Source organism: Chinchilla lanigera, unplaced genomic scaffold, assembly GCF_000276665.1.
Source record: "Chinchilla lanigera isolate Chin_1 unplaced genomic scaffold, ChiLan1.0 scaffold00004, whole genome shotgun sequence".
In the NCBI taxonomy this organism is placed as follows: domain Eukaryota; kingdom Metazoa; phylum Chordata; class Mammalia; order Rodentia; family Chinchillidae; genus Chinchilla; species Chinchilla lanigera.
Window position 1 is genome coordinate 31,718,468 of NW_004955405.1, and position 17,062 is coordinate 31,735,529.

General features: G+C 48.3%; 1 protein-coding gene across 3 annotated transcripts in view; it reads right to left on the bottom strand.

Annotated features, from left to right (window-relative positions):
- Positions 1-17,062, bottom strand: part of Fgd6 (FYVE, RhoGEF and PH domain containing 6) — a 101,287-nt gene that overhangs the window by 17,762 nt on the left and 66,463 nt on the right. For all 3 annotated transcript variants that reach the window (XR_001235695.1, XM_005374483.2, XM_013518446.1), the window contains exon 8: positions 14,897-14,984. Coding sequence is in view for 2 of the 3 variants with exons in the window: in XM_005374483.2 (XP_005374540.1) it covers positions 14,897-14,984 (88 nt within the window). In the remaining variant the exon portion in view is untranslated. The remainder of the gene's footprint in view (positions 1-14,896; positions 14,985-17,062) is intronic.

Genomic DNA, 17,062 nt, shown 5'->3' on the forward strand with positions numbered 1-17,062 from the left:
ACACTGCGCCTGCCGGGCAAGCACAAGGTCATGAGTTGATTCCTGCTACTACCTGACCTCATGCCAACCCCACAAGCTCTTTGTGCCACAGCCAGTTCTCTGACCAGTCTAAGAGCTAGCACCAAACTCTACGGCACGAGGAGGCTGGACATCCATGAGCAAAACCGAAACTTCAGTGCTAGGAGGCTGCAGAGACTGCACACTTGCATCGAGCCAGTGCCTTGCTTTGCTTGTGCTCACAAGGGTTGAACCCAGGGCCTTTACACTGAGCTACACCCCCAGCCCCTTTTAAAATTTTAATTTGGAAGCAAGATCTCACTGCATTGCCCACACTGGGCTTGAACTTGCGATCCTCCTGCCTCAGCCTCCCAGAGCACTGGGATCACAGGTGTGTGTCATCATGCCTGGCTCAAACCAGTGGTTTTCAAATGAGGGAAATCCCCAGGGGGAACACATGGTGATGTCTGGAGACATTTTTATAGTCACAGGTAGTGGGTGTGGTTGGGCTATGAGAATCTGATGAGGCTGAGATGCTGGTCAATGTCTTACAGAACCCTCGACAGAGTATCTGAGCAAACGTCGCCATAGTTGGGCTTGAGAAATCCTGGAGTATAGAAGACGGGGCCACAGTGCAGTGGCATATCCCTACAATCCCAGCACTGGGAGAGGCTGAGGCAGGAGGATACAAATTTCAGTCCCACCTGGGCAATTTAGCAAAACCCTGTCTGTTATGGTTGATACACTGTGTCAACTTGGGGAGTCTAGAGGTTTGGCTAAGTGACTCAGCAGGAAGCCAGGGTGCTTACTTTGTATACATCCTGAGCCTGTGGAAGAGGAAAGCTGCATGGAGATTATGTGAGAGCTACCCACCCCTTAGGTGGGGGTAGCCTGTTTACAACATAAGGGAGGGAAAGAGGCTGCTTGCCACCATTCCTCCCTTTTGCTCTGGCTGCTTTGCTGTTCGGCTGCCATTCCCCCTTTGTTCTTGTTGCTTTTCTCTCTTCTGCCTAAAAGCCAGCCAAATATGGATTGAAACCTCCACAAACTGTAAGCTAAATAAACCTTTCCTTCCTTCATTTTGGGCAATGGGTACAGCAATGAGAGAAAAGTAACTAAGACAGAATTTGGTACCGGGAGTGCGACTGTTGCTGTGACTATACCTGACCATGTGGTTCAAGAGCCTTGGAAATGGCTTGTGGGAAGTGTTCGGAAAGGTTCAGAGATGTCGCCTGCAAGAGTAGAGCTGGAACGCCTTCGGCTGTTCTGTTTGGGAGATTCTGGTCAGAGCTCAGAAGATCAGAAAGCTGACAGAAATCCTGCCGGTAAAGACCAGGTTTGGGAGGTTTCTGCTGGGAAGGACTACATTGGCTGTTGGACTCCAGACGATGTGTGTTATGGCTTGGCAGAAAGTTTGTTCGCATTTCGTTCGTGTCCAGAGACTTTGCCTAAGACTGAGATTAAGGGCAGCAGTGGACTGACTAATCTGGCAAAAGAAATTTCAAGGCAGTCGAATGTTGGGGCAGTGGCATGGCTGTTGTTGGGGGCTTTTAGCCAGATTTATATTGAGAATCAAGAGCGAAGAGCCCAGCAGGATGATTTAAAAATGTTGTGAGTTTGGCCACAAAGGAAGCTCCAGTAAAGCTGGGGACTGCAAAGATAAGGCTGAGGAGATCTCTATTGCTGAGAAGGAACAAAAGAATGGAAAAGATGGCCTGAGGGCACCGCAAGCAGCAAGTCTCTGCCCTTTGCAGCCTCAAAACTGCAAAGGTGAAAGACCTTGCCTTGAGAAGGAAGCCGCAGAGGGCCATGCTCTAGAATGGCAGCGGCAGCCACACCAGGTTCCAGAATGGCGGCAGCAGAGAATCTGTTCCTCAGAATTGGATTCAGAGTGCCCAGCGATCCAGGCACTCGACCCCTGTGGCCAAGAGAGAGGAAAACTTGGCTACTGCTCCGGGTGGCAGCAGACCTTGGCATCCTCCACATGGCCCTGGCTTTAGATGCATGGAGAATGCAAGAGTTCTGAGGTTAAAGAGGCTTCCACCCAGATTTCAGAAGGCCTGGGAGGCCAGGCAGTGTGCCCCTGAGAGGGCAGTGTGTGAGGCTGTGAGTGTGAAGCAAAAGGTGCCCTGGAGACCTCAGAAGCTTAGAAAAGCCAGGACCATGGATCATTTGAGGAAAGCTGCAAGGAGGGAGCAGAACAGGCCTAAGAGAGAAGCTGTGAAAGCTGTAACCACCAGAAGTGCCGTAGGGGTGGACTCATGCAAGCCCTTTGGAGCTCACAATGTGCCACAGATTGCTTCAGATGCTGGTCATGGAACTACAGGGCATAATGTTAGCCCTGCTGGATTTTGGACTTGCTTTGGCCCCAGTGCTCTGTATCCCGCTGTGTGTACCTTTTGGAATGGTACTGCTTATTTTGTGCCATTGAATGTTGAAAGTGTTTAACTGTTCATTTGTACAGGAGCTCACAGCTAAGAGTTTGCCTTACATCTTGGAGGAGGGTTGGGACTTGGACTCTTAAGCAATGCTGCAACTGTTAGGACTTTGGCAACTCTTGCAGATGGACTAAATGCCTTTTGCATAAAAGGATGTGCATGAGTCTTTAGGGGGTGAAATGTTATGGTTCTAATGTAATATAATGTCTTTGTATCTGGAAACTGGTTTAAAGAAATGTGTCTGGTTGCCAAGTTGACAAGGGGAGGAGTGTTATGATTGATACATTGTGTCAACTTGGGGAGTCTAGAGGTTTGGCTAAGTGACTCAGCAGGAAGCCAGGGTGCTTACTTTGTATACATCCTGAGCCTGTGGAAGAGGAGGGCATGGAAATTATGTGAGAGCTACACGCCCCTCAGGTGGGGGTAGCCTGTTTACAATGTAAGGGAGGGAAAGAGGCTGCTTGCAGCCATTCCTCCCTTTTGCCCTGGCTGCTTTGCTGTTCTGTTCGGCTGCCATTCCCCCTTTGCTCTTGTTGCTTTGCTATCTTCTGCCTGGGAGCAAACCAAGTATGGACTGAAACCTCTACAAACTGTAAGCTAAATAAACCTTTCCTTCCTGCATTTTGGGTGTTGGGTACTTTGTCTCAGCAAGGAGAGAAAAGTAAGACACTGTCTCAAAACAAAGTGGTATACAGTGCTTCTTATAATGAGAAACACTGAGGCAAAAATTTATATTTAACAAATCTTTTGCTGGTAGTACACTTTTGTAAACCCAGCACTTGGAAGGCTGAGGCAGGAGGACTGCCTTGAGTTCGAGGCCAGCCTCGGCTCTATAGTGAGTTCAAGGCCAGCCTGAACTGTATCAAGAGACCCTAAAAAAAAAACTTTAACACCAAGGAATGTCACAGAGGTTCAAAGCAAACAATACTAACTCCTTCCTGTTCAGTTCCCAGCCCCTGCCACAGCCCCTACAACTTTCTGGAGTTGCCACTGCCTGACAGGTCCGCGCCCTTCCCTCCAGTCACTATGAGCTCCTGGCCCTGAGCTGGGTGTCCAGTGTTCCTTCTCTGTCCCTGTGTAGAAAAGTTTAACTTGTACTGCCTGTGCGTGCACGTGTACGTGAGCATGTGCGGATTCGAACCCAGGGCACCTGGCATGATAAGCACTTGGTGTACCACTAGGCCACACCCACAGCCCTCAACTCAAGGCTGAGAATTTCCCAAATTCCTCCTAACAAAACTTTCCATTTGAGAGAACTAGTTTTGTCCCTCCCCACCCATTTTTGGTTTTTGAGACAAGGGTCTCGCTATATAGTTCAGATTGGCCTCAAACTCGGAGCCATCCTCTGCCCCAGCCTCCCACATGCTGGGATTACAGGTGTGTACCACTACTGCCAGTTTGAAAGAGCTGTTTTCTCCCTTTGCATGACACTTGACATGGCAGTTGCTGTATGCTTCTATCATCTTCTTTATTAGACTCAAAGTTACTTATGGGCATGGTGGTACCTGCCAGTAATCCCAGCACTCTAGGAGGCTGAGGCAGGAAGATCTACAACTTTAAACCCAGCCTGGGCCAATCAGCAAGACCCTGTCTCAAAATCAAACCATTTAAAAAGGGCTGGGGATGTTGCTCAGAAAGAAGGTCCTAGATTCGATCCTCTGAACCTCCTGGCTTCACACATGCTAAGCATTCACTTTACCACTAAGCTAAAGCCCGCCCCCACCCCACCCCCATCTGTTTAAAGCCAGGATTCTGTCTTAGCTGAGGTAATAGGCAGTGAAGGCTGGAAGCAATTCTGCCAGCAGGAGTCAGAAAAAGGAAGGAAGCACCCATCCTGGGATGCACCTTTTGCACACTCAGCCTTGACAGTACTGGGAAGGAGCACAATTTCATCCTATAGATTTATGAAGCAGCGCTGACAGGCACAAAGAGAAGCTGGGTGCAGTGGTGCATGCCTGGGATGCGAGCACTCGGGAGGCTGAGGCAGGAGGATCACCAGCAGTTTGAGGCCAGCCGTGAGTTCGGTTCCCGGTACCGGAGAAAAACAAACAAACAAAAAAAAGATCTGCCTCAAAAGCACTACCAACAGCAAAGGGCACAAAGGGAAACCTGGGTGTCAGTGCCGGGGGACACACGTAATGAGCAGGGACACATGGCCAGCTGCTGGGACTTCCTGTTTCTGAGGCAGAAATCCCGAGGCCTCCAGTCTGGACAGTCAGGCTCCCAGCACCCTGAAGCCACGGCCACGCTCTGCTTCCGCCGCTGTGGCACAGGCTCCTCAGCAGCCACAGAGTGTTGCGTGACACACGCACGGGCAGAGCACACACCAGGTGGAGCAGGGGTGAAAACCACGGGAATTAACAGAACACTTTGATCGTACATCACACCTAGCCTCACCCACAGGCCAAAATGTAAACTTATTCCACTCAGAATGTACTCCATATGCAAGGTATATTTAGTGAATCCCAATATTTAACAAGGCCATGAAAACAGGCAAACAAAAAGATAATGCAAAAAAGTCGGACGTGCATGTTGCCCTGGGTTCAATCCTCTGCACCACAGAAAAAAGACAAGAAAAGCCGGGCGTGCTGGTGCATGCCTACTATCCTAGCATATGGGAGGCTGAGGCAGGAGGATCACTAAGTTCTCATCAGCCTGGGATACACAGAGAGTTTGGAAGCAGCCTGAAACTCATAGCAAGACCCTGTCTCAAAAAACAAAAAAGTAGCAAACAAAAACATAAAAACCCACATAACCCAGTATTTAACAATTCCACGGCTAAGAGCAGCAACAGGGCCGAGGTGCAGTTCTCCTTCTTAGATGTTCTCAGCGCCTGCGGCACCTCAGGAACTGCAGTGACCCTCCTCAAGCATCTCGGCCGCTGGGGTGTGGCAGGAACGTAGGTTTACTTAAGGCTCTGTTTGCCTCGGCTCCTGCTCCTCCACAGGGCCAGCTGGCAGGGCTCCGCCCCAGGCTGCTCCTGGGCCACGTCCGCGTGCACAAATCCCAAGCTCAGCATCTGAGCCCAGCCCCAAAGCTTCTGCTTGGTTTCTGCTCCCTGACTTGTGCTCAGGTGCAGCTGCTGCCCTCCCAAGCTGGCCTCCTAAGGAGAGTTTAAAGATGTAAACTGCCGCAGGAACCCACAACTCAGACGATGCAACAGCACACCATTAGCCAAGGATGCGATGCAGTTATGTCTGCCCCACTGCCCATTTTATTTTCTTTTTCTTCTTTTTTGGTTGTTTTCGTTTTTTGAGACAGGGTCTCACTATGTAGCCCAGGCTGGTCTCAAGCTCCAGGCAGTACTTCTGCCTCAGCCTCAGAGTGCTGGGGATTACAAGAGTGCACCACCATGCCTGGTTACTTCCCCTCCTCTCTGCATCCCCCTTACCATTTGCAAAAGGTCTATCTCCGTGTTTCCCACTAGCCACCTATCTTTTGTTTTGGTCTTTATTTATACCACGGGCTTTTCATAGGAAAGAAACCACGCACTATTAAGGCTTGTGCATCTGATCTACTTTACTTAACATTATAGTCAAGGTGCTTCCATTTTCCTACAAATGATGCAAGTTTATCCCTCTTCATGGCTAAGTGGTACTCCATTCTATGTAAACATCACATTTTCTTTATCCCCACTAACAAGACTTAGCTATTACAAGTCACGCTGCTCCTATTTGCTAATTTTAAAAAATCTTCATGGTCTCCAAAATTCAGTTTTGCTTTGGGTGTGTGTGGTGGTGCACACGTGTAATCCCAGCACCCGGGAGGCTGAGGCAGGAAGATTACTGCGGGTTTGAGGCTAACCGGGACTACACAGTGAGTACAACACCAGTCTAAACTATTTAGTGAGAGCCTATCTCAAAAAGCCAGGAAAAAAATCAATTTTGCTACTTATCCATGCATCCATCCTCTCAGTATATTTTTATAGCAGTTTCCCCTTTTCACAGCTTTTTCTTTTCCAAAGATGACAGGCCCACGATCCCCTCGAGCAGTCAGGAAGCGCCCTGAGTCAGAAGGCGGGGTGCAAAGGCAGGGCATGCAGGGACACCAGGGAAGGAGAGCAGACACCTGCCTGGCTTGGTCCCGGGGGATATTTATCACCCTCCATGGAGGCCCTCACTTCCTGCAGGAGGTGACAGCAGGGGGTAGTCATTTCAGTTGGCTGCATCACACCTGCAGTATCGTATGGCCTCCTGCTTCAGCCAAAACAAATCAAGCACAGTCCAAAACCTCACTGGTCAAAATGACTTCATGCTGCGAGAGTTTTGTTGTTAGGTGTCTTTTTGCTGTTGTTGTTTTTAGTCAGGGTCTTGCTATGTATTGCAGACTGGCCTTCAACTTGCAGCTTTCCTCCTGCCTCAGGATCTCTTTGAGTTTGAGACCAGCAGTGAGCTTGAGGCTAGCCTGGACTGCATAGCTAGACCCTGTCTCAAAAAGACATCCCCACCCCTCGGGCCAGGGATACAGTTCAGCGGCGCAAGCGCCTGCCTGGCAAATACAAGGTCTGGAGTTCGATTCCTGGTACCAAAAAAAATTAAAAAGTCCCCCCCAAAATCCGTCTGCCTCAGCCTCCCAAGTGCTAGGATTACAGATGTACACCACCAAACCCAGCTCAAATTTTTGTTTTAATAAAAGAAAAAATGAAGATTGGCGCAAGTGTGTAGGTACCATCAGATGTACTCTCTGGGCACCAGGTGGCAGCACTGATTCATAACAGTTATTTAATTCCTGGTCACCATCACCCAAAATAGCAGCACAAAATTAAAGGAAACATGCCAGGTGTAACCTCCAGGTTATGCAAATGACCTTTCTACCCTTCTCTAAGGCCCAACATGAACAGCTGGGGGCCCAGCAAACACTAGCCCCCTTCAGAGATCTCGAGGGTTTAGTTTCGTCTGGGGAGGGGCGGGTTGAGACGTGGTCTCCCCACTGTGGGTGGCCCTGGCGGGCACCTGGCTGGCTCGGTGCTTTCCACACGAGGGCTCCAGCCAGCCCTGCCATTTCTCTTTACCTCACCAACCTGTCAGCAACTTAAACGACGGCACGCAGGGGCGTTACAGCCCACCTTCGCTGCACATTAGTCAGCGGCAGGAATCGGGCTTTCTGCATTTAATACCCAGTCGGATTCCTAGACTATGCGCTGAAAAAGACAGGTGGCAGGACCGGAAATGAGTGTTTACAAGAGCTCTCATTTTTTTTCTTTTTTGAAAGAGAGAGGCTTTCACCATGTAGCCCAAGCTGCTCTTAAATTCACAGCAATCCTGCCTCAGCTTCCCAGGTGCTAGGATTACAGGTGTGCATCACCATGCCTGGCAAGTATTTTGAACCTGAGGACAAGTCTTTTTATTGATTGACTGATTGATTGATTCGTCTTTTTTGAGACAGGGTCTCACTGCGCAGTTCAGGCTGGCCTCGAACTCGCAAGGATCCTCCTGTCTCAGCCTCCCAAGCACTGGCATTACAGGTGTGCACTGTTACGCCCGGCCTAAGGACAAGTCTTGCTTTGCATTATTCAGGTTTCTTCTCTCTCTCCTCTAAGTATGTGGTAAGTCCAGCAAGACATACAGCATCATGGGATGCCAAGAAAAATAACTAAAGCAAAAAGCCTGTTTTACTAAGGTTTAGATTTTGCAAGGAAAAACTGAAAAGCACCCTGGCTTGTGAAAAAAAGTTCAGATCATTTAAATACTAAAACAAAGACTGACATATCCGGTTACAAGCCTGACCTCTTCCAGGCAGCATCAGAAAGAGCCCAAGGCAGAAACTGTTGCTCTGGCCCAGCCCCTGCACAGGACAGCACACTGGTCACGTTCTGTGACATTTTTCCTCTCTCCTTTTAGTTCTCTTTGGACACAGGGTCTAAGTAGCCCAGCATGGCCTTGAGCTTGTGATCCTCGTCCTCAGCCTCAGGATGCTGGGATTGCAGGTGTGCACCTCCCTGGCTGGCTCAAGGACTCTAGAGCATTTTTTAAAAATCCACTTTTTTATTTGCTTGTTTACTTATTTAGTGCTACTGGGGACTGAACCCACGGCCTTCACTCTGAGCTGCATCCCCACCCTCTTGTTTTTCTCCAGACAGGATCTTGCTCAGTTGTGCAACTGCCCAGTCTGGGCTCGAGCTTTTGCCTCTCCTGCCTCAGCCTCTCAAGTGCTAGGATTACAAGTGTGCACCATGGCACCTGGATTTTCATTTTTATTTATTTATTGTTGCAGTGCTGGGATGAAACCCAGGTAGCACTATGGCCTCAGCTACACCCCAGCCTGAAGCATTTTGCTATCAGTATCTTCATCCAGGAAAGAGGGAAGCTGGGCCAGGCTGAACAACCAGAATTCAAACTGCAGCCTGAGAAATTTGGGCAGGTAAGTAATAGAGGAAACATAAATCATGAACAACACCTCTCTAATACACTCAGCAAAATTTTAAGACGTTTACTTCTGTTTTTATAAACGCTGGATTTGACTTAATTTTAACATGTACGTTTTGTGGTGCACTTTACCCCACAATGATCTTGCCTACATCTGTTGTCCAGTGTAATTATAAAAAACTCCTTCTTTCACTGGTGAAAGTTAACAGGCTTGAGAGACCAACTGTGTCATCACTGTAACTTTTTTCTGGTAGGGTGGACACGGTCTCCGGTATGCAGTTCAGGCTGGCCTTGAATTCACTATGTATCCTAGGCTGGCCTCAAACTCTTGCCACTCCTCCTGCATCAGCCTCCTGAGTGCTGGGATCACAGACATGTGCCACCACCCCAGGACAAATCAGTATCTTGATTTTCCTATTTCTTATCATTTCCTTAGGATCAATGGGAGTAAACCCTTAATTTTTAAAAAATATCTGATATATAGACCACAGAAACTTCTCCTAATGGGACATGCCAACTAATTTTAAGTATATAAAAATATCAGTCTCAAGAAATGACTGACAGTTTTATGTGTTGTATTTTCTTAACAGTACAGTTGATAACTTGTTCCCAATGTCTTATTTACAACAGTTAGCAAGTATTAATACTTTCCTAGGCCAGGTGTGGTGTCGCACACCTGTGCCCTCTGCACTCAGAAGGCTGAGGCAGGAGCATCACTGCCAGTTTGAGGCCAGCCGGGGCTACATAGTGAGTTCAAGGCCAGTCTGGACTACACAGGGAGACCCTGTTTCAAAAAAAATTTCTCCCTATTTGTCCCCACCACCCTGACTCTATGCATGATCTGACTGGATGTAGAGCTCGCGGGCAGCAGGGGGAGGAGGCCGCGGCGGGGGGGTGTGGGGGTGGGGGGGTGGGGGGTGGGCAGGCGTGTCTGGCTATCCAACAGCCACGGGCCCAGCCAAGCAAACAGGAGCACAGGGTCCCAGTGCAGCCGGATAGCGGCGTGCCCTCCACGGCCACAACCTGATGTGAGCCCTGATCTCTCCCATGAGGGAATCACTGCCACAAATCCTGCTTGCAATAACTCTGCCAAGACAAGTCCTGGCGACCGAGGCCTGCGGCGGCTCGCAAGGACCTGGGTCGAAGCCGCGCACCGATCAGCACAGAGAAGCCAGCTTGGTTGCGACAGGCACTGGGACAAAGCAATGTCGACCGCCCATACCGCTCGCGCGAGCCTGCAGGCAAACAGCATTCCCGGGGCTCGGCGCATGCGCGAGCCGGCGGCAGACACAAGAACACCGTCAGCACCCGCAGAACGCTCCCCACGGGCTCGCGTGTTTGCTAACACTGCTTCCTTATGGCGGACGCCTCAAAATACGTCCTGTCACCACTACTGCAAAACCGTGGTCGTTATTAGACCTGCCACCAGATTCTTCTCACTTAATGCGGTCCTCAAGAAGCACACACACTACAGTGCCACAGAACTTTAAAAACTTGCTCTGGGTCCAATTTATAGCTTCAGAATGCTGTAACAGATGTTTTAACATCCTACTTTCTATCTACAAGGAAAATCTTGGATTTCTAAAACCTACAGGGAGTTGATACCACCTCGGATGGAAGGCAAAGTCTACAGGAGGGAGTAACATAAGAAATTGTTAAAGCAACCCTTAATACAGCATAAATATTTTCAACTTTAGATCAAAGAAACTACCTGATCCACGCCGATTCAAAGTTCAAAGAACTGGTGTTTCCTCTCTAAACCTACACGTGGAAAAGGCTCATCAGAGGAATTTTTAAATTATATTTTTAATATAGTTCCTCTATTATGATCCTAACCAACTGAACTTGCTTCAATACCAGTGTAATAGCTTCTCACGAAGGCCAAGTTTCATACCGAGAAAAAACTACACAGTATATAACACTGAGAGAGACAAAAACATCTAAAGGATCTACAACAGTCATTTCTGGAAGGCAGAAGGGGGTTTTACTTTATAAATTACGTTTTTATATATATAAAAGATCTCTTCAAAGAAAATGGTGAACTTTTATAAAAACAGTAAGTCGCCCGACAGTCACCGTCTAAATGGTATCACGTGGCCACTGCTTGGTTACGTCTGCCTCTGCCTTGAATGGGTTTACAGCGTACTTGAGGAGACACAAGACAGACTCGGGGAAAAGCCAAGCAAGCGCAAGGCTCAGTCACAAAACAGGAGCTCAGGAGGAGGACAGGAAGACCCGTGGGGAGGGGCACGCTGTGTCACCTGCCTGCCACAGGCCACAGTGGCTCAAATTAATATTTGTTGAGGGGCCAGGGATATAGCTCAGCGGCACAAGCGCCTGCCTGGCAAGCGCAAGGTCCTGAGTTCGATTCCTGGTACCAACAACAACAGCAACAAACAGCATATGGAATATTTGTTGGGTGAAAGATCCATGAGAGAGACGTGCTGAGGTATGGTGGCACACCCCTGTAACCCTACACTCTGAGAGGCCGAGGCACATACCAGGATGCAGGGGCTCCAGGAAAGGACAGACCAGCGACAAAGGGCACTGCTGCGAGCTGGCTGGGCTGGGGCCTGAGACAGGGAGGCAGGACGGGAACAGAGGCCCCAGGCAACCAGGGAGGAAGACCCCACCAGGAGGAGATGAGGAAGGAGAAGGACTTCAGTCCTTCTCGAGTTTCTGTGCTTGGAGACCGGAAGAATGCTGCCGCTCTTAAATGTTATTTATGGATCTAACACACATCACGCACTCAGGGGGCATCACAGGAGGATTCCCAGCCTCTTAAAGAGCAGCAGCTTTCCAATTCCCTAAGCCTTGCAGCTGCCGTGCGCTGGGATCTATGCACGACCCTGGGCTGGGGACAGGAAGAAAGTGCATGCAGTAAGGGGAGGAGACAAGCGCGGTAATCCTGTGCAGCCACTACAAAAGTAAAAGCTGTAAGCTTTCAGGCTTGCGAATCACTTGCTGTAGTTTTTCTTAAGTACATATGCAGTGGTATGCATCCTCCTAAGTCTTATTGTGACTTGACCCTCCAAAAGTACTACCATGAGGCCAGGTGTGGTGGTGCACGTCTGTAATCCTGGCAGTCTGGAGGCTGAGGCAGGAGGATCACTCTGCGTTCGAGGCCAGCCTGGGCTACACAGTGAGTTCAGTGCCACCTTGAACTGCATAAAAAGACCCTGTCTCAAAAAGACCAAAAAAAAAGGAAAAAATACTACCATGAATTAATTAAATAATTTATTGATGGTGCTAGAATGAAACCCAGGACCTAGAATATGCTAGGCAAATGCTTTACCACTAAACTACACATCCCGACCCCCCCAATTTAGCTAGAACTGGGTAGAACTGAGTCTTTTGGAAATGGGAAAGAAACTTTCTAAAAAATCCCACCACTTTGAGCTGGGCATGGTGGTACACACCTGTAAGCCCAGCCCTAAGCAGCACTGTGATTTTAAGGCCAGCCTGAACTTACATACACAGTCTCAAAAAACCACCACAGAAACAAAATAATTTAGTTGCAAGGTTTCCAGGACAATGAAAGAAGACAGCCTCAGAAGAACACCCGATAAAACCACATTTGTCCAGAAAAAAACGTTGCAAAACAGTAGTTGTTTCAGTAGTAGCAAGATCTGCTGCCACTGGGAATTTCCACCTCGAATTCTCTAAAAGAATTCCAAAAGCAACAATCCTACTTACCAGTCCCCACCCTGCAGACCTCCATCTTCCCTCCCAAGAAGCCGAGGTGGCACAAGCTAAGCGTTCGGAGTCAGGCAGGGGCCTCCCCAGCTCTGCCCAATGCTCGCAACTCAGCCAGGGAAGGAGCTGCCTGGCTGAGGGCACTGTCTGCAGTGCACTATATGCAGCTGGAATTACTTCCAACTCTGAAGTGGAACTAAAAGTACTTAGCTCACAAGGCTGCTGGGAGGATTAAATCCACTGAGCTCATTTACCCAAAGGAAGGACCCTTTACTTAATATATTCAAACACATGAAGGCCTAAGACTTCAACCTACCCACTAAGATGCTTTTTTTAATTTTTTTTTTTTTTTTGGTACCAGGAATCGAACTCAGGACCTTGTGCTTGCTAGGCAGGCGCTTGTACTGCTGAGCTATATCCCTAGCCTACCCGCTAAGATTCTAAGAGCACAGACAGGGGTGCTTTGGTAGCAGTAGAAATAATCCTACAAAACAGGGAGCAATCAGAACATCATAATGTTGAGGATTGGAAAAATGAATTTTAAACAGAAATAGAAAACAAAGCCTGAGTATTCAAGCCCTGGTGTCGTTAAGAGTTACAGGACCATGACTGCCCAGTGAATGCTATCTGTGTAGCCCAGGAAGGCAGCACTTGTTTCCCATTTCTAGGGTACTGTATCTCACTTCTCAGAAATTCTACGTCTCTGTATGGTACCTTTGGTGAAGACTTTTGGGCTAACGAGATGTTTTACCTTGGAATAAAACCACCCAAAATGGTTTCCCCGGACAGCTTCCTGGTATCTGAACTTCCTCCAGCCTTTTGTGGGGGTGACAGGGTGGGAGAGTAATTTACAGGTGCAAGATGCACTCTCTGACTTCAAGGAGTTTATAATCAAATTAAGGGGCTAGTATTTTTAATTACATAAATATTAGTGAGTTTACAAGGAACTACATAAACGTTTGTTAACCTACATGGCACTGAAGCTCAGGGTCACAAGAATGGGGAAGATCAGAAGTAGATTCCAAGAGAGAACGGAGGGGTGGGGTGGTATGGTACATACCTGTAATCCCAGCACTCGGGAGGCTGAGGTAGGAGGATCAGCATGAGTTGGGCTATACAGTGAGTTTAAGGCCAGCCTGGACCATTTCAAACCCCCACCCCCCAAAAAACCCACTCACACACGAAGAACCCCCCCAAAATAAAACTCATTTCCTAACCCTAGTTAGTTTCCCAAATTTCACTTACAGGAAGCTGCACACGTAAGTCACACAGCTGGGCCTGCTGCTGTGCACCTGCTGGTATGTCTCACACACAGCTGATATGGGTGCTGGTCAGGGCCCACAAGGCACTCAGTGGGCCCTGCTGTGGGCCATGTAGCAGTGCTGGACGATGCGTGGTGCCAACACCAGGTAGCCAGCTCTCCTAGGATATGCAGTTCAGGCTGGCCTTGAACGCACTTATGTAGCCCAGGCTGGTCTCGAACTCACGGCAATCCTCTCCTGCCTCAACTTTCAGAATGCTGGGATTACAGATGTGCACCACCACGCCCAGTTTTTTGAGACAAGGTCTAACTCAGTTGTCCAGGCTGGCCCAGAACTTGCAAACCTCTTGCCTCAGCCTCCTAGAATTACAGGCTTTTTAAATTACTACAGTGGTACACTAGACAGATGGCTCAGAAGTCTTGTGGAAGATACAAACAATGATCAAGAAACCAAAATGAGGGTACAGCTACCACTGTTACTAACAGCAGCTCACCCTTGATTTAGAGCTCACTGTGAGTGAAACACCCCACTAATGAACACTGCTCTGTGCCGGCGCTCACTGACCCTTAGCAACCCTTGCAGGAGAGGAGCCAGGCCATCGCCTACTCTGCTAACACGCAGTGCGGCCTCTAAGCAGGTGATTCTTTTCCCCGCCTCTTTTTTAAAACCAGATCTCACTGTGTTGCCAAGGCTGTTCTCAAATTTGGGCACTGAAGCTATGCTCCTCCCAAGCAGAGGGACTACGATGTGTGCTGTGCGCCGAGGAGGGGCCCTCTGAAGGTGACTGGGTTTTTTGTTTCGTTTGCTTTTTTTTAAGACAGTATCCCACTATGCAGTTGAGGCTGGCTTCTAACTCTCAGGAACCCTCCAGTGCTGGGATGACAGGTGTGCAGCACCACGCCCAGCTCCCACTTTCTCGGGAAAATACCTTCTTGGGATGAATAATGTTAATGAGGAGTGACAGGCACGTGGGGCTGGGGTGGCGAAAGGGAAGACAGGCACGAACGCCCAGGCGAGGATGTCCAGGGACCATCAGAGCACTGGAAGCCACCAGGCCACAAACATCCACCAGGCTGCAGGTGGGGACCTGCACCTCTGGACACAGGTCCCCGAGGAGGGGACTCGCAGAGAGGCCCACCTGTCAGCAGCAGCCGGTACTGCGGGATCCTCTGGACCAGCTTGAGCAGGTAGTGCTTGAGGGCCAGGTTGGCACAGCGAGGGCTCATCTGAAAGGAAAAGGCGCTGCCATAAACACGGTGGCTTTTTAATTTTTATTCTGCTTTGCTTTCTAGAGACAGGGTCCTCATATGTAGTTCAGGCTGGCTTCAAACTCCAGGCGATCCTCCTGCTTCAGCCTCCCCAGTGCTAGGATCTCACCCTCCACAGGCATAGAAGCACATCCTGAAGACACACCCAGCTTCCTTCTTTCCTTTTGGAGTACCGGGGATTAAATCCAGGATCTTCTGCATCTTAGGCAAGCATACTACCACTGACTAAAGTACATCCCCTGCTCTTTTTAAAACGTTCATCATGCTAAGTATGGTTACTCATGCCTAATCCCAGCACTCAAGAAGCTGAGGCAGGAGGACTGCTGCAAATTTGAGGCCAACCTAAGTTACACAGTTGAGTCAGTTCAAGGCCAACCTGAACTACACTGAGAGACTGCCTCAAAAATAAAAAATAAATAAATAAAAAACCAAAAAGCCCTCAGAAACTTTGAGACAGGGTCTCACTACGTTGTCCAGGCTAATATGTTATGAATGTATCTTCAAGGCTACAGGTACAGATCAGTGGTAGAATACTTGCCAGGTCTGATCTGCAGCACAAGAGAAAGAAGGGATAGGGAAGGAAGCGGGGGAAGAGAAGGGGAGGGAGAGGGGGAGGGAGAGTAAGAGCAGGGAGAGAAGGAAGGTAGGAAGGCAGGAAGGAAGATGATTTCATACCAGCACCATTACCAAGAGTGCTAACTCTCCCTACCTTCTGGATCTTACTTAGTTGCTATAGAAACACTACTCACTGGATGGACATCAACCAAATCCTCAGCCCATTATCAGTTGCCTTAACTATATCACACTGCTTTTCTTGATAATGTAAAAACACCAGAGGAGAAGAAAAGCCAAAAAAAACCCCACAAACAAACAAAAAACTAAAAACAAATGAACAAACCAAAAAACTAAAACTGTGCTTGGTGGTGCACACCTATAATCCCGGCACTGAGAGGCTGAGGCAGGAGGATTCAGAAGAATTGTCATGAGTTTGTTACCATGCTTGGATCAAACTAATTTCTAAAAAGTAAATTACATCCTTTTACCTCTAAGCAAATCAAGATTGCTTTCTCCTGTTAAAACACAAACCCTTTGCTGACACATGCAATATTTCTACATTTTTTTTTTCTTTTTTTTGGTACCAGGAATTGAACTCACAACCTCATGCTTGCCAGGCAGGTGCTGTGCCACTGAGCTAAATTCCCGGCCCCTGACACATGCAATAAACAGATGATTCATTTTCTGAATTTTGTTACCCAAAGTATGTTATTTACTTATCTAATGCAAAACGTTCATTCTAGCTCCCTTCCAGGTTAACAAGAAGATGAACTGAAGGTAAGGTTAAGACAAGAACAAGACATGCTCCCTTGGGTAATCTAATTCACGTGGACAGGGAAGCAGAAGGTGGCTGGGGGCCCTGAGGAGGAGGAGACGGTTCCTACTTAATAGTCATGACCTCAGTGTTCAAAGATGAAATGTGATCTGGAGGTGCACTTGCACAGCAGTGTCAATGTACTCAATATTTCGTGAATGTACACTTAAAACTGGCTAAAACATCATCGGGTGTGGGGGTGCATGCCTATAATTCTAGTACTCGGCAGACTGAGGCAGGGGGATTGCTATGAGTTCAAGGCCAGCCTGGGCTAAAGAGCAAGACCCTGTCTCAAAACACAAACAAAAAGGCTAAAATGTAAAGCTGTATGTGTATTTCAGCACAATTTTCAAAAAGTCCCATCAAAATATTTTTCCCAAGTTGAAATAGTCCACTGTGCAGCAACAGAGTCTGAGAATTACGCACAGCGCACTATTTTGCCTTCTTACCACTCGATGTGGTCAAATTTCTCCACCCCTACCCTGAGAGCCCGAGGAGTGCTAAACTGCATCCTCAGTCCTTTTTGTACATTTGTATTTTAAACAGGATCTCTCGAAGTTGTTCAGGCTGGCCTCAAGCTTGCAATTCTCCTGCCTCAGCCTCCAAAGGAGCTGGGACGACTGGCCTATGCCACCTCACCCAGCAGAAGGGATTATGCTGTAACACA